The 24,648-nt window shown below is 43.4% G+C and overlaps 1 protein-coding gene across 3 annotated transcripts in view; it reads left to right on the forward strand.

The window, feature by feature from the left end:
* Positions 1-20,084, forward strand: part of GPAM (glycerol-3-phosphate acyltransferase, mitochondrial) — a 225,049-nt gene extending 204,965 nt beyond the window's left edge. For all 3 annotated transcript variants that reach the window (XM_085603412.1, XM_085603411.1, XM_085603415.1), the window contains exons 18-21: positions 251-388; positions 903-1,092; positions 7,577-7,635; positions 13,776-20,084. In XM_085603412.1, coding sequence (XP_085459538.1) covers positions 251-388; positions 903-1,092; positions 7,577-7,635; positions 13,776-13,892 — 504 coding nt within the window. In that variant the 3' untranslated portion in view covers positions 13,893-20,084. The remainder of the gene's footprint in view (positions 1-250; positions 389-902; positions 1,093-7,576; positions 7,636-13,775) is intronic.
* The last annotated feature ends 4,564 nt before the right edge of the window (positions 20,085-24,648 follow it).

Consider the following 24,648-nt stretch of genomic DNA (forward strand, 5'->3'; position numbering starts at 1 on the left):
AAATCTTCCCACCTGACGTTTCACTGCATCCAGCGTATTGGTCCTAATTTATAATGTCATTTTCCAATAGTGGCCTATTCTCAAATTTCCTGATGGTCCTGTGTGCATTATATTCAGTCACTTGCAATTTGTACCAGATTAATAGCAGTATTTTGTGATTCGGAGTGCATAAGCTGGTGGATTGTGTTCAGATATGAAGACTGTTTGGTGGTTTCATGCCCAGGACTCCAATTGTGTTTGTTCTGCCCAGGATGAGCAGGAAGATATGAGCCCCAGCCTTTCTGAGCCTTCATGGGAAAAGAAGATTCCCGATCCTCTCTCCTGGAGAAGTGATGAAGAGGACGAGGACAGCGATTTTGGTGAAGAGCAGAGGGACCGTTTCCTTAAGGTACTGGAGACTAGGGTTTGGGTGTTGACTGTGCACAATCGATGCAGCCACGTCTGCAGTGCACGGAACACAGACCATAATTGCTTTGCCATACTCCTTATTTCTTTGGTTGTATACAGTATAGGGTACAATCTATCTTAATTTCATGAATTACACATTTTCCCAAGGATGTGTTGGGATTGACAATTATCTGAACCTTTGCTAACCAACTTCTTAGCATTGTCATTTGCTGAACCTGGAGCAAAGTGCAGCAGGCTTAAAAGCATTACATCTAACTTCAGCATATTCACATCATAGTTTTTTGTTTGTCTAAGTAAGCGGCTGCAGTTGCCCGTAAGCTGCAGTTTGTATTTAACTTGCACAGTCATCAAGGCCTTGGTTTTGTTGGTTGACCAATGCTTGCATTTGATTTTTAATAGTTTTATTTTTTGGCGTTTTATTATGATATGTAGGTAACAGCTTTTACTTGTTGGTTTTTATAGTGATTTCCAAGCTTTTATCTCTTTTAATTTAGATAAGCCAGTCTGAGGAACACCAGCAGTTCATTGCCTTCCTGCAAAGGCTTCTCGGGCCAATGTTGGAGGCCTACAGCTCAGCAGCAGTCTTTATTCACAACATGAGTGGCGCCATCTTGGAGAAGGAGTATGTTCAGAAGTTGCACAAGTTTCTCCTCACTAGAACAGAAAGAAAAGTGTCCGTCTACGGTAAGTCGTGCAGTGCTAATTGAGAGGTTTAAAACATGACGGGCGAGATGTTGATGAAATTAAGACTAGCATATGTAGTTTGCATGTGCATGGTTTACGGCATCCCCTGGGAGGCTAGGAGAAACTCTGTCATTAGTGAATCCTTCGAAAAACCACATCTGGTCTTGATTCCCATGTTTCTGTATTCTGCATCAGGAGCAGGAAGTCCCATACTAAAGAACAGGGACCCTTCTAAGTAAAGGAGCTGCTAATATTCTGCAGCACTTCTACATGTCCTGAACAGCCTTTAGATTTCTATTGTAGAGTGCTATATGCTGTAATAAAGGGCAAAGCCCTTGTTTCCTGTTTAAAGTTCTTTGTTTACATTTATCTTGATTTGTTTAGACCATAATACAACTAGGCCAAGCCGTCCTTCAATCCTCAATCCCCATTTCCACTTCTCTTTACAAACAAAAGCATATGCTTCTTAACAGGAACGGATTACTCTGGTTTCCGCACCCCACCTGCCCACCTACTTAATTCGTCATCTTCTTCGTGAATTGGACAGAATTTCATTAATTTTAACACAGCCAGTTTTGAAATGGAAGACCATCGTTGCCCTTACATCATAGCATCCCTGGACCTAAACCTTTAAACAAAAGTGTGCAGAATTAGAAAGTTTATTTTGCCCTTTGTTGCCTAACTGCAACTAAATCAAACCGTGCATTTGTCAAAGTGAAGCAACATTGAACATTCAACAGTGTAGATAGTCCTTAGTGCAGTCTGTCACTGCTTTTAGAAAAGCATTGACCAAGTCAAAGTAAGTTTTATTGTTTGGTCAATTAAAACCTTAACAATTTAAAAGACATTAAAAATTCAATTAATGTTTGCTAATTGTTAGAACTTTACATTAATATGTAGCTCATAAAATATTATACACATTTGATTAAATTATTATTCCAGATTCTCGTCTATTAGCTCTGACAGAATTCCAACCCTTTCAACTAACTTGATTTATTTTTCAATTTTTTTGTTTTATTAGAAGTTTGAGTCACTGTACTTTGAAAGAGTCAAACGTTACCCCCTTCGGGGTGGCTTTTTTAAAATCAGTTTTCAGGGCCTGGTCAAAGACATTAAAGAATTTGATCAATTTGCAGTTCAATTGTGGGTCAGATGGATTTAGCCCCGAAATTATTGCAGCTCTGCTGGTCCTGATACCTCTGGCATTAAAAGATTTTCTGAGTAAAGTGACTTGTGCATTGTAGAGTTTATTGCATATACAGATTATATGGAAAAAATCCTCTTTATGGTTGCCGCAAAGTCGACATGATTTAGGCCCTGTGTGCTCTCAGGTAGGCTGATCCGCTGTCGATCGTAGCTTTCCAAGACGTATTGCCATTGTTTCTTCAGGTAGATTGAGAATGTCATATTCAAGTAAGGTGCTTGTGCAAGAGTCTTGTAGTTATTAATCACCATCCAAGCATGCGACCTTAGTCTGAAGATATTTTTTTTTTTTTTTTTTTTTTTTAAAAAACCTTTATTTGTGCATAGTAAAAGAACAAATACGGGCCTACAACCATCAGGCCGGCCACAATACGGTTGAGCACAGAGACAAACAATACATCCCCTGTGCGTCAAGGTCAAGATTAGCAACGATTCAGGATTCATACACTGGAGGGATCCTTGACACCGGGGGAAGGAGAAGTGAAGGTTAATTTTAAGGTTTTCAAAAAAAAAAAAAAAATTTTTTAACAAGGAGATTCGAGTCCGCAAGCCGGTTTCATACACTGGAGGGCAGCAGCATCATTAAAACAGCCATAGAAAATCTCATACAGTAAGGCGATGCAGTTAGATAACAGGATCATCACAGTAGTAAATACGCACCCCCTAAAAGCCGCCCCCACTCAATCCACCCCACACCCGGACCCCGAATCGAAACAAGTATAGCGCAGAGACATGAAAGAAAGAGGCCCATAGAACTAAAAAGAAACAGTAAATTACCCCCCCACCCTACACCAATGCGGAGGCTATGGCCTACCCCCCCCCCAGCATAGTGCCTGTCGCCCAATGAACCCGAAATATAGACAAGAGAGAAAGTAGGAATAGAGTAAAGAAACTAAGAGAAGAAAGAAGAAAGGAGGTGGGGAGGAGCCCACGTATCCTCGGAGCGCCCGACACCACCGGCCAACCAATCCTCCACACACCGAAATCCCACTACACCCAAAGGCGGTCGTGTGAAGATAGCATGTAACACCAAGGCAAAGAAGGCAGACAGATCGCGACGAGTGCGCACAACATATGTAGACAATTCCAGTCCCAGTCCAGCCCGGCCATGGAGCCATGATGATAGAGAGTAATCTAGCCCTGGCCCGATCGCGGGCGTACGATTAGACCCGCCCCCTCGTGAATGCCCCGCATCCCGAACAGACAAAGACAATATGGCCACTTGGGAGAAGATGGAGAAGTAGAGTCACAAAATGGCCGCCGATCATCTATGGAGGTCCCCTTGCACACCATATAAAATCCAGACCTGGCTTGTAAAGTACATGAGTTCCACATAAAAGGAGCCGTAGGCCACCGTGAACGGTTCCTCGAGGTCGCCAGGTGTAGTTCAGCTGGAAACTCCTGCGGGCACGGTGAGGCAGGCAACAACAAAGCAGGCAGCAATGACCGGGGAAACAAAGTGTCTGCCATTGAGCAGGAGAGCGATTGATCCTGAGCGCCGGGAAAGCCAAATGAAGACACCAGTGTAGCACCGTTATACCCAGTCGTTGCTTCCCCGCAGGAGGACCACAGCACTGGCAGACTCACGTCTTGTTGATCACAAACGGGGCGCTCACGGCCCGCAGCAGACAGTGTAGAGTCGAACCGCTCACTCAGCGTTTGCAAGCCGACACACAATTGCAGACGAAAGTCCCGCAGGGCAGCCAGAACGGAGCCGTATGTCAGCGGAAGCTGCGTCCCCACAACGGCAGCAATCCGGGACGGCACTGGGGAACTGGAGTCTGGTAGAGGGAGGGCGAAGCGGGCAGCGGGCGAGACCGGAGCATCACCCCCCAGCAGCGAGCAGGCAATCAGCGCCATGTTTTACCGTTGAACGGTACCGTGGCCAGGGGGGGGATCGTGACAAGGAGGCAATTCCCAACAGGTCTGCGCCGCAACAGGTGAAAGCCAGCAGGCGCTTCCCCTCCCTCGGGCTCTCTTTGCAGCCGACTAGACCATAGAAGAAGGGGGTCTGCAGCCTTCCACAGCGTGGTCCACAGAGCGGGGTAGGAGACCCGCCACACCGGGGCTTACCCTCTAGCTCCAGCCCGTCAGGTGCAGGGTACAGGAGGTGTCCGGGCGTCTCTCTCCCGGCTCTTCTGGCGACCGTACGTGGCGTGAGGCGGGATCGGGACCTCGGGCTCAGATTTGCACCAGCGGGTCCGGTGACTGCAACGCTTCCAGAGGGCCGGCCGAGGCCACAGTAGAGCAAGGGTCCAGGGCGGAGAACAAAGGCACCAAGAACTCCGGCATCCGGGCGGGCTAAGACTTCGGGAAAGCGACGGCGCAGTCAGCGCGTCGTCGCACGCGTTGCACCTCGAAAATCGGCAAGGATAGGAATCAGGATGATAGTCCGAGGCCAAGGGCCGACGGAGCCGGGCGCTCAAGCGACTGCTCCGGTCGCCATCTTGGCTCCTCCCTCCCGTCTGAAGATATTTTTGTCGAACATTGATGAATGGATTTTTGCTGCTTTGTTTATTGCTTGTTTGAAGGACTGTTATGTCAAGTTTTTATTCCATAACTTGGTCGTGCAAGTTGTTATCAAAGATATGTACAGATATTGATGGTATGGTGAATTTCTGTGCTCGTCTACTTCAGACCAAAGGGCTTTGTTAATTGGTTGAGGTAGCCGCGTTCAGTTTCAGCCGATACCATTGCTTTATTGTGGTATACATTCTCCCTATAGTTTCGTTTAAGAGACCAAATTCATGACGTACCTGGGTGGGTGAGGCTGACCGATGTATTTGGAAAACATTTTTATAAGTAGAGACTAGTAGTCTGTTTAAGAGGTCTGAGTCTTTGCCATGGAGAGCAGTACTGGCATACGTTAGCGTTGGCAGGATTTTGGCCGACATCACCGCTAGCAGAGGTTTATATGATGGACCATTCAATTTTTTTGCCAGTTGTCTGGATTCAAATGTAAGTTCACTGGTACTCTGTGTCATGTATGCATTTTGCTCTAGATGATTTAGTATATTGTCTATATAGAACCCCAGCTTTTTGTAGCTTTTTACTTCCTCTAACTGGTTGCCATTGAGCCAGATGTTCTGTTTGCTTCGCCAGTGATTGCTAATCGACATTGTTTTAGTTTTTGATGTGTTTATTTCTAATTTATTAGTTGAGATATAATCTGACATTTCATTTAAAGCTCTTTGAAGACTGATCTTAGTTAAAATTATTAACGCCACATTGTCGGCGTACAAGAGATGTGTAAGCAATAGTTTGACAATTTGCGGAGGATGGGAATTAATACAATCTAGCCTTTGTGCAAGATCGGACATAAACAAATTGAAAAGGTGTGGGCCAATACGCAACTTTGTTTAAGGCCTTTAGTTGTAGTCAGCTTTCTGGATAGTCTAGCGCCGTCTCCTATCTTAATTCTTATCCATGTATTAGAATAGAATTGCAGTTTTCCTTGTAGCAACCTCTCCGGGATATTCCAGGCTCGCAGTTTTTTCCATAGGAGGTGATGGTCTACACTATCAAACGCTGCCTTTAGGTCTATAAAACATATGTGAAGTTGTTGTTTCCTCTGCTTGCATTTGTTTGCTATTAGTGATAGAGCTAAGATGTTTGTGATCGTCCCTATGCCTTGCCTGAAACCTGTTTGGTTGACTGGAATCAGATTGAGATTGTTTGACCATTCCTTCAGGTCTTCCAAAATCAGTGAGGCATGATATTTGGCTTCAACATCTAAAAGGGCGATTAGCCTGTAGTTCGATTGATTTTGTTCTATTTCCTCCTTTAAAGATCGGTGTCACTATCGGGCCTTGCCAGTTAGGTGGAATACAATTTAGCAACAGTATTTCTTTAAATAACATGAATAAATGCTTGCTCCCGAAGGATGGATATTTCTTGAGGAATCCCATTAGGTCCTGGAGCACCGTCTCCTCTGCCTTTCTGTATTATGCGTATTATTCCATCAGCTGACATGGAGGACCGGTCTGTCTTTGCTTTGAGGGAACTGGTGCCATTATTGCCCAGCGGTTTAGTGTTTTCCTCCATTGGGTTGGCACCAGAATCCTTCTTTGCTATTAAGTTGCTCGTACTAGTCTCACCTGGATTGATTGTATCACTAACCCCTTGTGTGATGTTCTCCAATATATTTTTTACCTCCAGTAATTCCTGATTGTTCAATGTTGGCTTGTCGAGAATTATGATTTCTGTAAACTTTATAGTTAACAATTTAGCCCACTCGTGTTCTTGTATATTTGACGATGGCATGTTCACCGACCTGTGCAATTTTTTTATTATTTCCCAGAATGTATTCAAGTTAGTTTTCTTTGCACTACGGAGTAATTCAGCCCAAAATTTATCATTTTTGATTCTCTTTTCTTCCCATACATTTTTTTATGAGTTTTCCTCAGCTGACGTACATTGTCCCAGGCTGCTTGGTCTAGGAATGTTATTTTTAAGCCTTCTGATGTAGTTTTGAGTTAGCATTTAAAGGCTCTGACCCCTTCCGTTAATTTTTGTTTAATTTCATTTTTGTTGTTGTTGTTGTTTAGTCTGGTTTTGTTTCCTGGGCATTAATGTTGTAAGATCTGAAGTGAATTTTACCCATGCTTGAATTTTATTTGGGGCCTCGAATTCACTATCCATTATCAGCCTCTTTAATTTAGTTTGAAGTGTTTCTATTGTTTCATTTGACCATTTTAGACGCTTTAGGTCAGTTGCGTAAATGCTTCCTTCTATTGTAGGATTCGCCTGATGTTTGGCTAGTTTTAAGCTGAAATGTATATGTTGATAAGAATGATCACTCCTGGTTGTGTACTCTATGGAAAAATGAGAGAGTAATGGCATCAATGCTAATGAGATGGCTGTATAATCCAGCCTGGATTGTGTCTTTCCTCCATGGAAAAGCAGTGAGCTTTACTAATGAAGAAAATTAAAAGGAAACATATGTACAGTATTAGAATCCTAGTAAGGGATCAGTCCAGGAAGAGCAAATGCAGGTTTACAGCCTGAATTTACATGATATATATAATTTCCCAAAACACACAGATCTCACTCATTTTCGTTCAGTTCTTTTGATTTAACCACTTTTACAAAGAATGCTGCTTGTAGAATACAGTAATACTGGTTCTTGTTCACCCTCGCCTAATAACAGATCAGAAACGAAGGCATGCTGGGTAGTGTGGGCATACATTATGCGAGGTATAGTGGGGCCGTTATTGGTAGTAACAGTCCCCTTGCAATACCGTGTTAAAGGTCTCATGATATGTTCTGTTTATTTTTGCAGCTGAGAGTGCGACCCATTGTCTGGTGAAGAATAGCGTGAAAACCTTCAAGGATCTTGGTGTAAGTCTCTTTCGTTTTTCCTAGGGTTCAGTGTGCTGGCAGCCATCTGAGTCATTTTTGTTCGAGGGGTTAATACTTTGATACTATTGCAGCAGAATGAATAATGCTCTTTTTTCCATCTGGGTGAAATTAAAACGTTTTTTCTATATAATTAATCTGAGATGCTGCCCAGGTGATCATATTTTAATTTGTGAAGGATGGTATAGTGCGTACTGTTTGAATTTGTTACTGCAGCCATAGGTGTCTGTTCTCTGTGCTATGGCTCCCTCTTATGGATTTCTCGGTAAGTACATGCACTGAATATTGCTTGCGGAAGAGTTCGATTGACCGTGCACGTAAGAATCTCCGCTGAGTAACACTAGATGCTTAGAAAAATTATCTGCAGACATTTCTACTTAGACCCGCAGAGTTTGTGACCTGTTTCTAATGCGTTCGTTTTTAAAGGACTGTGCAGGAAAGAATGTTTTCACTCTGAAAACGATTTCACGGCAAAAAAAAAGAAAACCAAAACTTGTTTAAATGGGCATCTGTTTATCTGACAGCTTCTTTTAGAGGTTGGTGGAAAGTCCTAAAACTCCAAATTTCCTTTGCGTCCACCTATGATTTTTTTCCCGGAATTGGAGCAGAGGGGGGCCTCGAATGTCTGTAACGCGCCCTTATGACAGGTTTGCTACTCTGATTAATACCCCATGTTCTTCAGGCAGTGACTGGTGACTCCTCCAAGGTCATGCAGCAAGCCCTTTTGTCTGACAGCTAGTCAGAAGTTCAGCTCAAGTGAGCAATATGGCGATGCCGGCGGTGCTTATCTGTGAAAGGGTGCTTGTAAATCCTTCCCCTACTTTGAGTAGCGTGGCACAAGAATGGGTTGTGTAGTCAAGGGACATTCTGCATCCTCTCCCTTGTCTCTTTTACAATCAGAGGTAATTTCTATTTTAGGCTCCGAGTACTCCACCGCTGACGACATGCATTACTAGGCAACTTTTGCAAGGTTTGCTGGTCTGCGGCACAGTGTCCGAGTTTTTTGGGCGATAGTAATGCAGTCCTTCGTCCAGACTTTGCTCAAGGAAGAGGGAATCAGGTGCCCAGGAGAAGGTGGGGGACTGCAAAATTAGGATTTGGATCTATGAAAGTTCCTTGCAAAACTCAATGATGTGTGAATACAATGTGCTTTAGACTTTGGAGAGTATTTACTCATGGACTATTAAGGACATTAAGGGGTAGCAGTTGTTATCCCTCTCTTGCCCTTGCTAGCCCTGGTCTAAGGGATCCAAGTCACAGCTAAACTAGGGTGACCGCCTCGCCCCATGTTATTACAGTCACTGCCTCCAGTTTCACCAGCAAATCATTGATTTCATGTGTGTTAGTCTGTAGATAGTTAAACCGAAGCGAAGCTAGACTACAACACCCATAATGCCTTAGGTCACCATTTAAAAATCCAGGACTAGGAACACTGTTCATCATGACCTTGGGAGAGGTGGCCACCCCAATAAATCCATGAAACACAACATCCTCTACATTTTTTTGCAACCCATTAGATGGAACAATAAACTAAGGTCTAAATCTCTTGTGACCACAATGTTATCTGGTCAGGGAGTGCGCACTGCTGAAAAAGATATAGTAAATGAATGCTTAATGCTCTATGGTTCAGGATGTTTGTGGGCACCATACTGTCCAGGGCTTCAGCTGGTAACGAGCACTGTCTACTGGCTTCAGAGTGCCTCCAGCTGAGTAGCCACATTTATTTATTTTGAAAGGGAGAGTACCTGCACTACTTAGCACTGCTACAATCCATTTCACAAAAGTGTACCAGCACTTCTGAGGAGCAAACAGGTACTCTGAATAATGAGTACTTGCACTTCTATATTTCCATTTAAAGCACTTCCCAGTGATGGGTAGAAGAATGGAGCGGTTTTTCTGAGTGCCAGCATCATACACATAACAAGCATTTGCAATGCAATAGGTCTCGCAACTGCGAGTTTTGAAGCTATTTGTATTGCAAATGGTATTGTAAATGAAATGCCTTTAATTTATGTTGTAAAAAACCAAAACATAAATAAAAGGTAATGTCATTTACAATGCCAATAGTTTAAACTTGCGTAAATGCGAGACCTATTGCATTGCAAATGCTTGTTTCAGGAGGATTCCTTCTCGCAGGCCCCTTAGAAGAGGCAGCCTGTCAAGCTCTGGGTACTGCGCAAGTCACGTGAGCACTGGAGACAACTGTGCTGGGAGGAAGAGCGTTTCCAATGTGTTTGAGCACACATACCCGAGGAGCCCACTGTAGTGTGGAGTCTTGTGACCACGAGAAGGCAGCTCACAAAAACAAGTCATAAACTGTAATGCGACTCTGGAACGAAAGACTAGTGTCTGTAGAGTTTTCTCTTGTGCCACTCTGCAGAAGTTGTTGCTGCCGTCTTCCATCGTCGCCTCAGCAGAACCCGTCTGTGAATTAAAAAAAAAAAAAAATCAAGTGCTATGAAGCGGCCAATGCTTCACCGTTGGGAGGGTGTGCGAATAAAACGTGCGTGTGGGAGGGGGACAACAAACTGGCACAGGGAAGAAACATAACAGGATTTGGGTGAGTGGGGACAAAGTAAACAAAAACAGCATTGGCATAGCCAATAGGTCTAGCCTTTGGGACCTTATAAGTGTTTAGTTATCCAGCACAATATCCTTGGTGCAACAAAATCAACTGTTGCATGGCTAAACACTTAAAAGGTCCCAAAGGTGAGACCTATTGGCTATGCCAATGCTTGTTGATAAAACCATTTGTACATGCATGTTCATTTTACATGTAGACATGCCTCGTCAGGGTTAGTGATCACTATATAAATGCAATTACAATCACCATGGTTTACAAGTACTAAAACGTAGCTAATACTATCTCACCCTGAAAACAGCCGGCCATATACTGCTCTTTGAAGGAGTAAATCCATTTAAAGGGGTTCATTGGAAGGAAATACCCCCACATGTGAATGTGTAAGGGTTTCTCCATTACGATGCAATTTTTTCCATGGAGAAACACTAAATAAATGCTCTAACGAACATGGGTAAAGGCATTTTAATATATGCAATTATACACTACATTCAGTTACTCATGATGAACTTCCTTCACTCGCATCTAAAAAGGTAGTTTTCCACGAGTACTCCTGCAATCTGCTCTGAGACTTTTTGGGGGAATTCAAAACGATTACTGATCTGCACCAACGCGAAGGGGGTTGGAGCTGTAGAATGCGATTGTTTTTTAAATGCAGTCCCTCTATTGACTATAGCTAAGATTCTGGCGTCCATACAAAAGTGAGTGAGTGGTTTGCCACGGAAAGAAGCAGAAGGGTGGGTGATAGGCAGAGAATGCTATGCAAATAGCTCAAGACTACGTTCTAAACGCTAATTATTTATGCGCTCCGCTAATTGAAAGGCGATGGTGATTTGAGGAGCTGACAGGGAATAATACGCTGTTCATTCATAGGTCTTCCTTTGACTGAACAAGCTCAGTCAGCCCCCACCCCTCTACCCGAACAACTAGGAGCAGAGCGACATTTGTGATGCAGATAGTCTTTGAGTCAGCATACTATGTAAGTGGGTAATTTCACAGATCCTTACTCTGAAGTTTGGCTCTGCCCTTGCTCCGCGAGGTTCTGCCATTCGGCAGTGCTGAAGTGAAGAGCAAATGATGAGGTATTGATACAGCGCGCGCTTCCGAGCCGCAGCGTAATGAGGGCGGGCGCACCTCCGCTTGGCACAAGCCACTTATTTTTACATAAAAAGGGAATCCGTCTAAAGAACCTCAACCCAAGATGTCAAAATGGCTTAATGAATTTAGCGTGAATTCCAAGGCGGATTTATGCCAGTTGGCCAGGGTGGGACCCGTTTGAAAAGAGACTTGCCCTATACAGAATATTTAAATAGTGTCTCCCGGGTTCAAAACGTAGGCCCAGCGCACGCTGCTAGTCTTCCTGTGCCCCAGACCTCGCTTTAGAATGAGGCGCACAATCCATTTCAAATAGGGGGGGTGAATTTATCATAGGCGCTCCCGGCATTGTCAGCGAAGAATCAAGAGGTTATTTATTACTCTTGTAATAACCGTCTTGACAGAAACTAATAATTACATTTAATGACAAGCCCAGGAGTTGTGTGCGCGTGCTAAAAGGAAGCTTAATGAGCCATGACCAGAGAGAGGAGCAAGCCCAGGAGTTGTGTGCGCGCGCGCTAAAAGGAAGCTTAATGAGCCATGACAAGAGAGCGGAGGAAAGCCAGATGGCGCCTCTGTGCGTAACCGCAAGCTTTAGGCCACAAGCAAAAGCGTGTGGTCGGATTTTTAAAGCCCACTTACTAAATGTCTTGCCAGACATGCGCATGCGCTGGCTCAGGTGAGACCTAAAAAGGGGCGGGCCTGTAGGGCAATCGGGCAGTCCCCGATTTAGATGCTCTGGCAGGTGCAGTGTGTGGGCCGTTTTTTGGCTGTTAGTGGATTTGTTTATGGTCCAGTTTTGCTGTCGATTTCTCTGCTGTTACCACATTCTCTCCTAAACCTTGCCAAACACTTACTTACAGTTTGTCTTTAAAACTACACTCATTTGAAAACGTGGGTCACTTTTTTAGCTATCTGATTCGCAAAGGATGTCCGCTTTTATTTTGGTGCCCAGGTCTATTTTAGGTCGCATTCCGACCCTGTCCATGGCGCATCCTGTGGAAGGAAATCTTGCCTTGGGACCGGATTGAGTAACTGCAGCTTGGGAAAAGTGGGAACCTTTACTCTCCTTTTCTGAACTGAAGTTTACAATCTCACATGATTATGTTCGCAAAGATTCTCCTTTAGAACGGCCGTGTTAGTCATTTGAGTTCATAAACTCATTACGTCATCAAAAATAGATTACGCTCCTGAGTTAATGAGAGGGAGAAGGGGTTTGTACTTCATGTGCAAAGGTGCATGCTTATATTCTTTTTTTTATTGTGGTGGGAGGTTGGATTCGTTGAAGGGAAAAGGTGGTAGCGAAGGAACTCATTTTGGGGCAAGCAATCACAGTGACTAAAGACATAAAAAAAAATCTGAATATATTCACCATGGCATCTCTTTAGGAATGGCTTGACAGCAAGTCTGTCTGCGCAACCTATTGGTCCACTTAAATTTACGTAACATGGACTTTGGGCCCATCACTCCATGCTGATGCCTTTTTGGTGCATCATTCCTTCTCATGGCAGTACACAGGGAACTTTTTTACATCCATAAGTTGTTCCGAGTCAGCATAGATTTAAGTATTTATCATATGTGCATTGTATACAATAATAGTATTTTTTTTTTTAACGAGTGAAATCTTTAATGTTTTAGCCAGTACTTGAAATGCAAGACTTTGCCAGTGCTTGTTTTATCGCATTAGTCCAAGTTTGTCTTAGTGTGCTGCTGTTGGCATATTTATCAGCAGCGGCTCCTCCGTTAAAGGCAGAGGAGTGCTGCCCCACTGTTCTTTGAGCAGTGGATAATGGATGAATTAAATTATAACACAATGTTATTATTAATTTTTTTTCAAGGCAGTTTTATGGGGCAGGGCTGGGCTTTCGTCACAGCCAGTAGGAGAGGAGTGGTTGGTGCACTTAGTGCGCATGATGGTTTGGCCAGCAGTCTTGGGCCGACCAAATAGTCATGCACTTAGCATATTCTCTACCCGGCAGTATTGCACAGCCTGGGTGGAGAACATGCACAGGCTCCCACTGCCTGTCTGAGTGCCAAACCACGGCGCTCAGACCAGTCACTGTCCTGCTGGTGACAGCAGCGTCATGATTGGCTTAGAGGAGGCTGTGTGCTTCCTGCTTCTGGGAGGAACAGAAGAGAATGGAGGAGAGGCGGAGGCTGGCAGGCAGGTAGGTAGGTAAGTGACATTTAGTTTTTTCTAAACCCCCCCACCCCCCCCCCCCCCCCCTCCCCTTTCTCACCCGTCTTACTCTGGCAGCCACCACTGATATTTATCCTTGTGTTGAATTGAGTCGTCAAAATGTTAATCGCATTTAGTACAAAAGAATAAACGATTAAAGCATGTCTGAATTGAAAGGAGTAGAACACTTCAAAGAAAGAAAATTAATGAAAGACAAAAAAGAAGCATAATTCCTAAGGGTATGTAAATGTGTATTCTTTTCTCCCATAGGTTTTTCTGGAACACAAACAAAACAGAGACTCGGTACTTGAACTGAACAGCACTTTCCTACCTCAAACCAACAGGCAGAAACTCTTGGAGTTCATTCTTCGCTTCATTGTGCTCTAGAACTCCTGGGAGCCATCAGTGGGAGAAGACTCCTGGCACATGCCAGGCTCATTGTACCTTCAGGTGCCCTTTTGTGCAGTCTGAGCTCAAAGCACTTCAAGTGCCTTCTAACCATCTATCATTGTGGAGTTCTTACTGCTGCCCGTGGACATCTCCAGAAGTAACCCATCACCGAGCTAACCTTGGGACGAAAACCACTAACGCATCTTCGAGGCACGCACATCTCGCAACTCTTGCGAGCTGGAGTCAGTTTGTTTTTAACTTAGTACTTGATAACGGTGACGATACTGTTGCTGCATTTATTTAGGTCAAAGCTAACTGTAGGACGGTAACTAAACTGTTTTTCCCCTCCCTTTGCGGCATAGTTCATCTCTCCCAGCATAATGCTGGACAAACTTCTCCCTGCTTAAGTGGTGCTGGTCAGTTAGCCACAAACAATATCCTATTGTGAATGTCCCTGGTTTCAGAAAGCATGGCGGCATCTAAAGTTGATGCGAACTGTCCAGTTCAGTGTGCTGCTATCTGGTAGGAGTGGGAGATAAATAACGAAAAGACACCTCTGTTTGGCAGGCACCACTGTTAAATCCTAAGGGAATTCTTACAAACGTCTGTTCTGAGCAGCTTAGAGGGGGAAAGAAGGGATGAAAGCACTGGGGTTTTTGCTTCGACTTTTCTAGGACTGCAGCAGCTCATGTTTTAGTCCTCTGTGCCACTTGGACTTGATTTTGAGCTTTGCTTGGTTTCCGCCTCATTAGCGCTGGGGACTAAGAGTGAAGGCCGCCAGACGCTCTTTACTGTCACCTTGCCTGATGCTTTATCGAGGGGTTTAGGTATGGCTTTCCTGTGATGCGGAAAGATAGAGAGGTGTTGAGGGAGGGAGATTTCCAGTCAGCTGTTTTAGCCTTTCTGTTGTAGCTCATTTAACTTGTTGAAGGTATTCTTTTAGCTAGCCACTCGGTCATAGCAGTTGTAAATGGCAGGAAGTTCTGACCCATTTACAAGCAAATGTCTGAAATTTCTATTTTAAAAAATATGCGGCAAGTGAAGGCTAAAGTCACCTGCTTCACATTTTCGAATGTGTACTGCTGTGTAAGGTCCTATGTTAGGCGCTGAGGTTCCGAAGGAATGCAGCATGCACATGGCGGGTAGTTGGAGAGCAGAGGCTGGCCTAGCATTGGCACTCACTGGTCTAGCATTGGCACTCACTGGTCTAGCATTGGCACTCACTAGTGTAGCATTGGCACTCTCTGGTCAGAGCTCAAGCAATAGCTGCTGTGGCTACCAGTTGGAAGGGTTGCTGGGGGAATCTGAAGGAATGTAAAAGCTGCTAATCGATAAACGGCATGCATATTCCCACCATCAATAAAGGCAGCACGTTGCCCGCCTTGCACTGCCTCATTCAACAAATGAATAACTAGACCCTCGCTCCACAGCCGTTTCTGGCCTCAGTAGAGCACTGGTACTGTAGAATCAAAGGGGCTGCAAACAGAGTGATTTCCCGTCTGGACCTGATAAATTGTGCTTGGCACGTACAATTAATGATCGACTCTTTAAACCAAAGTGTAATATCAACGTTAAATATATCAATGGATTCATGAATTGTATGTCGTTGCACATACAACGGGTAAAAATAGCCCTCCTTGTGTTCTACTTTGATAACAGCCATGTTGTGTGGAGGAAGGTGGGGTCCTTGTAAGTAGGAAGCCTCTGCATGTTGCATCTATGCATAAAATTGTCTGTTTCCTCACTCCATCAAACTATCGAACACTAGAGCACTCCGGTGCGCCACATCACTATCAGAAGCTGTCCACTGCCCCCTTTGATATTTGGGTTGATGTGAAGTGGCCGCTGCAAGGTCTGAACAGTTTAAGTCCAATGCAAATCTTGCAGGTGATGCAGAGCCAGCCCGAAAAATGGTCCAAAGTCACAGCTCATGAAAATATATTTGGACATTTGAAGGTGAAAAAAACGGGGAGGTCTATTACTTGCAATGCAAGGGGGTAAGCTAGCCTGTCTCTGTTCAATGATTTGGCTGTTTTTCTTTGTTGCGCATCTGCAAAATAGTCTCCTCTGTGGAGACGGTAAAACATGCAACAACATTTCAGAAGCAAATGTAAACATGGTCTGTGAAAACTATCTTGAATGACCGCTTTGTTTTTAAAGGCTTCATTGAGCTTGAAATGCGTGCAGGGCAGTTCTATATTTTGGTGGCAAAACTAATGAAGATGCTCAGCCTCTGAGATGCCAGGTGATAACATCTGGGTCCTTCAAGTTGAGGAATTCCAAAGGAACGAGAATGAAAGGTTCTGCTCGGAAGCCTGCAGATACCTGGCTCCGGATCCATGCCGAGCGCCGTAGTTTGTATTTCAGACCTGAACAGGATTGGCTAGTATGCCTGGAAGACCATGCAGGCCACAGTATGCAAGTGTGATCTCAGTGATGGGACCTGCGACTGCAGTAGACATTTCCTTATTGTTTTACTCCATTAAGTTTGTTCTTTGCATTGGCTCCTCAAGCATACATTTGTATCCAGTATTGCTCTGAATGAACCTCTCCCAACCTCACAACCCCTCTGATGTCCGTATCCTGACCAAACAGGCGGGAATATGCATGGTTTATGGAAAGTGCTAATGGGCCTTTTGTATTTGTCTGCTGTGTCACATATGCATCCTCCCCCCGCCCTCCCCCACACACGATTAGAGACCCCTTCGCCTGTACGTGTGCTCTGTAAAGTAGTATCTCTGCTCCATTTCTCTGTTATCCAATGAGACCATCTACACTGCTTTGGACCAAGCTTAGGCTTAGAATTCAGTGTTTTTAGGGGTAAAAGCAATCACGTTTTGACTGTTTAGAGTATGGCACGAAGGAAAGTACCACAAAGTTTAAAATACCTTTGTGGTCCTCTTTAAGTAAGAAGTTAGCAGTGTCTGTGTTTTAGATTTGAGATTTTGACAGCATATTGTGGGTAAATCCAGCATGTTTTAATTTGCAGGTCTTTCCATAAGTTCTTAATGAAGTTAATGCATGAATGTGCCAACTTCGTCTTAAAGTTGCTGCACTTTGTGTTGGTCTTGGTGCAAGAGATTGCTCATCAGCATGCTTTGTCTGCATCCCACCCTCTTCCACCTCCCAATCCAATCTAATGTAGGCTAGGCCTGGGCGGAATATAAAGTACACTGGTGTAATTTGGGAATTTCACATCCTTGTTACACAACATCCCTAAATTTGGCCCCTTTGCATAATAACGTACAGTTTGCGGATAAAGTTTACAGTGAATGTGCAATTCTGTGTAAAAAAAAATACCGCAAATGCATGAGAACAATGGAAAGCAAGTGACTGTTTTAGTTTAAATGCGTTCTTGCTCCAAAAATTGATACAAGGCTGCATTTTGCGCTAAAATATAGCGCAAATTGACAGATTTTCATATCATGTAATTTCATATAATTTTGTCGTACGTTTGCGTAATTACGCAAAAGCAAATTAATTACGTAAAAGCAAATTGCCTGAATTTCTCACACCTCTAATTTACACTCATGTTCCCGGAAGAAAGCAAAATGGCCACATCACCGTTAGAAAGTCCTGCTTAAAGTGAGCAATCGGTGCTGAATTTAGTACATCTAGCCTACATTTGTGTTACGCCTAACACCGTTTTAAATGTTCAGCAATAACAGGTGATTATATATTCATGAATAATATGCACCATTTTTGCTTTCCCGTTTTATTTCTTTTGTGTTATGCCTTAAATAGCTGCAGTGTTGCTACAAGAGAATCTACTGAAAGTGTGTGGATTTTGCAAGATTAATTTGAATTTAATCTACCACTGCAGTTTTGCTCTCAGGCATTCGCTGTTACAATTTTGTTCCAGCTGTAAAATGTAAGCCCACGGTGTTTTAGTTAAAGTGGTTCAAAAAGTGCATTTTGCCATAGGGATTATTCGACCTGTTTAGCTTGGCTCTGCAAGTGCATTATAGAGAAATATTATCAAGAACAGAAGACTATGGCATTCCATCAGAGTGAAAATACCAGGGCTTATATTCTAACAAAATATAGTACTTGTAGATCAGATGTTGCATTGTAACACCAGTAAAATGCTGATTAACTCATAGTGACAAACATAGCCGCTATGGGCGGCTGTTGAGCTGCTACTGTGAATCTCGAGTCTTTTCTTTGTCTTGATGAACATTTTTTGTTTACTAATCCATTGATCTAGTACACTCTAGCTGAAATATTCAAGGGTCACATTACAGCTAAACTCACTGTGAAACAAAATATGCATGCTTGTTAGCGAAACAGGTCTTTTTTTTAAAAACAAAGTAGTCTGAACCAAAGTTGTGTGTGTTCCTGAGCTGCAAAGGCCTCCTGAAATGTTAACCTGGTGCGCTGTTACTTTTATGTCAGTGGTTTGCAAACTTTACTCTGTTCTTGTTGACTGAGAAAAAATATCTAGGCTTAGTGGTAGTTCAGTGGAAGCTATAATCCTCAGAAGTATGTCTCCAGTGTGGGGGGCGTAATGGGATTAGAAAATGTTTTTCAGTAGTGGTTCAGCGGAAACAATAATCCTCAGAAAAATGTCTCCAGTGTGGGGGCGTAATGGGACCATAAAATGTTTTTATTTCGCCAGTACAGGATCTTGCGTATATTTAGATGCTTATATTCCCAGCTGTCAGACAGGCAAGTCTTGGAGCAGTTTGTTTATACGATTTTAGTCTTTGAATGTCTGTTTGGGGAGCCATTTAATTTAGTGTTCTGGTAAAGGAACTCTGCATCACCGAAAACTGTGGCGACTGATTGACTTAATGTAAGTGTACTGTGTGACTAGGATCCCTCCAAGTTTAATGTTTTTGGTAAACTTTGGAATCCTAAAATTCTGAGGGGAGGCTGTGTCGAGGTTAAATTAAGAAAAATTGACACTATCAAGAAATACCCCATGAACTCTCCAGTTCTCAACAGTCAAATGGGTGCTTTATCATGGTAACACATATTGCTTCTTCCTCTGTTTTCACCAGTATAGCTGCCAGAAGAGAAACCATGCTCTGTTGATCCTCATTCTAAAGACACAGCAAAGTAAGGTCTACTTGCATCTTGGCTATCTCTCAGAGAGCTGGGATGTGGAAAGCCCATGTCATTCCTGCTCCATATCTTCCACTGCAGGGCCATCTGCAAGTAAGCTGGCATCTCCAGGGTGAACACCTAAAGCAAGGCTTTACATTTAATTGTTCCAATTGTTTATTTGGTATGTTTGATGCCAATCCCTCAAGGGGAACACTAAAGACAATGCCTGCAATATTCAAGCAGACACCCCATCTTCTGCTGTTGAACTCCTTAAGAAACCTGCTGTTGAGTTTAGCAAAATAAATTACTGATGACCCATTATAGAGTGGCTCCGTGCCAGTCTGTTTCTGTTTCAAGCATGACATTTGTCTTAAGTCTCTAGTGATATAATAAATGCTCTTCTTGGCCAGAGCCTGGTGCCCTCCCCTAGATTTTTAGCCCCACCACAAGTTTGAAGAACTCTGCTTTAGATTAATAAACCACCTACCCTACATTCCCCACTTAAAATGAATTGACATATTGGCCTCCTACCAACACACACTACAATGATGCCAGGTCGTGAGACGATCAATAGGCTTTCATTATCATATTGACTTAAATGAAATAGGTTCTCTCGTGACATTAAAATACTTCAAATGTCTCAGAGGAATATTCTTACCTATGCTTCCCAGTCGTGGAAGTGGGTACAATTAATTGTATATGAAGTGGCCGAAGGACCCTTTGATGAACTGCGTTTGTGACAGGACAGTAATATTTACCTCTTCAGCTGTTACACACTACATTAGGCTTGTGATGTCATGAGGAGAGCTGCAGCTTCACAGTACAGAATGCAAAAAACTGTGGGAAAAAAAGTAGATCTGCACAATATTCTCATGCACCAAAGAATTTGAGTTGATTCTTAAACACTGACTATGGATTGTAGAGTTTGTGAACCACTGTTTTACAGCAATATATTATGTGTGTAATGTATAACAAGAAACATTGCTGCTCCTCCTTTCATCTAGCAGCCACATGTGCCTTTTCAGGGACTCTTTATGCACCAAATCTTGAAAAATGGCTCAGACCAGATTGCAGGTAGAACCTACTAAATACTGTCAATATAAAATGTCGCCTCTAATAAACAATTTTTTGAGAATGTGATTTCATAGTCTGTGTGTCCTAATCACTTAGGTTGCCTTCCCATCAGTACACTGTTGTAACCCCAAATTAAACTACATTTATAGCTGTTAATGTGCGGGCAGAGGATGATGCATACGTTTCCAGTCTATCCCTGGCCCTAATGTGTCTACTGCACATCTTGCATTCCAATTCCAATCTATTACTCCATTCATTCTTTCCTCCTGATCAGGCCCAATTAAAACAATCATTGACATAGCCAATAGATCTCGCTTTTGGGACCTTATAAGTATTTAGTTATGCAGCACAATATCCTTAGTGCAACAACATCAACTGTTGCATGGCTAAACAATTATAAGGGCCCAAAGGCGAGACCTATTGGCTATGCCACAACGAAGGACCAGCATACAAACGCATGACCATCCACCAACCGACCAGACACCTACAATCCTCATTCTTCCTCACAAACACTCTCCGCAGCCTCCGAGCCAACAGCGGCGGACGCTCTTTCTCACACCTGGCAGACAAAGCTTGGAACAACCTTTGCCCGCACATCAGGAACTGGTAGTTCGAATGAACAGATCACCACGCTGCAGCTACCAACTGCAGCACCTTAAGACCCTCATGGGTGATTTGCCGCACTTTATAAATGATTGGTTGATTGAATACAGGCTAGAAAGGAGTTAAAACAGTATTAGTTGCAGATTCAATCTTCTCTCTCCATAAACTGCCAAAATTACTTGCTGCATTCTCGGCTTTAAAGAATTTTGTCAGGGAAAAGTCCAAATACAGCATCTCCACCATGGCCTACATTAACAGACTAGGAAGCAACAGATAAAGCAACCTTGTCAGTCTCTGGACCTTTAAAATATCTGCTTTCAGAGAAACCGCATAATTGAAAGTGAAGTAACTTACCAGTGATTCCCTTTGGTGATCTTCTGTGACTATTGGGTTTACTGCCAATCCAGAAGCTGTGGATTCATCAGGAGCAGATTGGTAAGTTTGTGAGTTAGAAATCAGACCCTGAAGTATAAACCATGGACGCCTTGCTCTAGGACAGAAAAATTCATGTTTTAAGGAGAATGGCTTGCGAGGTTTTCCTTTTCAGTAACGTTTAAATGGTGCCTTTAAGTCTAGATCCTTAATGGGTGAAACATTTCTATATATCGTTCTTGAAACAAAAGGGTGCAATATATACGAGAGAGTGACAACGCTGGCGGTATCACTTGCATCGCTCTGGTTCTGGGGAACAAAGCCAGTGAAAGAGTTGTGGGGAGCAGGGTCCTTCGGGCAATATGTGGGTGAACTGGTAAGACACGGCAGACAATGACAATGCATAAGGGAATGACAGTGCAAAAGTAGTACACCTCGCTTAGCATTGGCTGCTAAGACACTCGGAGCATAGGTAGCAGGTTGTGTTTGCGTCACCAGGTTTTCGCTTTAATGCACTCCACTGGAAGTGACAGCACAGGCAATCTGAAGGTCAGCTGGGAGTATTCTCTAAGTGAAGTGGACAACAGTCCAACAGATACGCCCCGGGTATGTAACTGTGGGGCTGACAGCTCTCGCCTTAATAGGGGTCGGGGTTGGTCGGGTAAAGAGCCCGTGCAGTGTGACTGAATGTACAGACAGGATGAGAGGGGCGTGATCAAGTAAAAGAGGAGGAGGAGGAGCTCTGTGCCAAGAAAGGAGGGCGTGAATCAGGCCCTGAGAAGTGGATGGGCGCCCGTGACAGGAAGAGGGCGTGCTAATGGAGACGGTATGCTTGTATTCTCGTGCAAAGAAAAACACTGAGGGGGCCTGCGCAATTCCCTTGCGGCAGCAAGGCACGATAATTGATAACATATGGCGCCAGCTGCTCGCTCGAGCAAGTGAATCACCAGACGTGCGCGCGTTGCCATTGGAAGCAATGCAACGCGTGCACGTTTTTGCCGGGAAAGCTGTGCCGATTGCTAAAGGTCTCTTTCCTATGCAGCGCATGGGCGCTGCATAGGCGAGACCTAAAAATAGTACCTGGCTTGATGAGGGCAGTGATTAACCCGTACTTAATGTAGAAGTTTGGTTTAGTGTCCAGTGATCCGTTTAGCGTTCATTTGTCTTGCACTCCTATGTTCCACGTTAGGGGAAATACTTCACTCGTGCCGCTATGAGCAAAAACTACATTTATAGCTGTTAATGTGCGGGCAGAGGATGATGCATACGTTTCCAGTCTATCCCTGGCCCTAATGTGTCTACTGCACATCTTGCATTCCAATTGCAATCTACTCCGGCATTGGCTGATGCTTAATGTGTTGGGCCTGTGCACCTCGTGATGGAACATGAAACTGTTTTTATAGTCCTAAACCAAAGCTTTGTGCAGCTGGACCATTCCTTAGGATACATGCCATATGTATTGGCTCCCTCTGTACAAATGTGCTCTAAATGAAACCGTCATGGACGTCGATTCACGTAAATTCCAGGCATAGTGGAAGTGATTTCACACACCCTCAGATCTCAGTGACCGCACAGGAAGTGACATCATATGCACTTTGATTTTCCTTGGAGGTGATGTATTATAAGCTTAATCCTGATTACATCACAATAATTGACATTGCTGATGATCCATAATAGCTACATAATTAGTTCAGCAACACAGCAAAGAAACATTTATATTTTAGATACCACCTATAGTTTAATTAGGGTACTGATGTAATGTGCAAGGGGAACATTATTAATTTCTAGTTGTATTACATGAAACATGTTAGAAGGACATATAATGGTACAAGACACAGAACACTAGAAACCAATATTATTCGTACTACAAACTTTCATGATTTTATGATTCCCCTAATGTACACTTGAAAGATCACTATTACAACGAATGTAGGTTAACCATTTATTGGAGAGCAAGCTGGTAACGACCTCTCACCACCGGTAATTCCTCTGCCACTCCCAGCTCGCTTCCATCCCACCATGTTCCAGAACTTGTGACATCCTGTTACCTTGGCACAGGTAACCAGGATACCTAATCTCCCTTCTTTTCACAACTAATGAGACTTAATATTATATCATAAATACTCTAAGTAAACTAGAACAAATACATTATTATCGTGGTGTAGAGTTGTTGCATAAACCAGAAAAGAGGTGGAATACACTATCAATTGATATCTGAAGTATTAACAAGAGATGTTATGCAAACTAACAGTAGATGCAAACAATAATACTTGACATGCTAGATCAGCATACATTCTAACATGCAATATCAGAGGTCAAACTACATAAGCCGTTTTTATATACAATTACATTATGATAGCATAACATTTCTTGGGTAGTACAATGGATCTACCAACACGTGTCCCCATGGTACCATTGCTCTGGACCAGAGGCTCGGCAACTGATCAGTAGGTTTCTCCTCTACTACTTCCACCTCCTACTCTCAATGTGGAAGCGGTTACTTTCTCACCTGTATTTGTTACTTCCTTCCACATCCATTCCATCTATTATGGCAATTGTCCTCCCTCAGTAAATTGGCCATCAAGAATTTTGTTGCACCTGGCCATCCTGTTAAAATGCCAAACCTTTTTGTCACTCAACAGGGCCGATTTAGAGTAAACTTCCACAAATTGCAGTGGTTCTGAAAACTTGCTACTTCTTTCCTACTCTTGTGGCCCAATTTTACTCTCACCCAATTACCAGGCGCTAAATATACATCTTGTATACCATGCTTTTTATCGTAGTATGTTTTGTACAGCTTTTGCATTGTCAACAAATTGGATTTCACTACAGCAGGAGACCATTTGCTACATATTTTCATATTACTCCAAACCAGATTATCATTTGGGAATGGTTTCCTTCCTCTCAGAATTCTAAACTGTCTTTATCCTGTCCCTGTGGGTGTTATCCCACATGCCTAAATGGTGCTGTATAATTCCTTCCTCCAATCTTTACTAGCATTAATGGACTCTTGTACCCTAGCCATCACCATCTTGTTGAAGCATTCCACAATCCATTCCCAGCTGGATGGTAGACCAGTTTTCCCCCCCAAGGATACAATTTCTATATAAGAAGTTCCCATACTTTTCAGAAATAAACTGCGGCCCATTTTCACTTAGGAATTTTCACTTTGGAATACCTTCCCTTAAAAATATCTTTTCCAGAAAGGCAATCGTGGTTGTGGTGTCAGCCGCTGCAGAAACATCGATATCAGGCTATTTAGAATAGCCACTTTGCAGCCAGGCCTTCCCATCACCCCCACCCCCCATGCCATTCCCTTTTTGACTATTTGGGTAGTTCGGGATTGGGCCCCAATACCTTTCGACCACATAAGGTATCCATGCTAGATTTGCATCCTTTTCTGCCAACATCCTGACTGACTGAGAAATTTGTTACAGCAAACACATGATTGATGGAATGTTGACAATGCAAACATTCTCCCCCAGTCAAAAGATCTGGGTTAAATCCATGGTTCATTTGCCCACTACGCCACCCCAGTTTGGACCCAGCCATATGCAAATCAGTCTTGAGCCTGTGCCTCATGGGAACAGTCCAGACCGAACTGCCAGGCCAAGTCCTCCCTTGACCAGAAACAAGTATCCTGGGACCGGTTTCA

The sequence above is a fragment of the Triturus cristatus genome, chromosome 1_2 (assembly GCF_964204655.1).
Source record: "Triturus cristatus chromosome 1_2, aTriCri1.1, whole genome shotgun sequence".
NCBI lineage: Eukaryota > Metazoa > Chordata > Amphibia > Caudata > Salamandridae > Triturus > Triturus cristatus.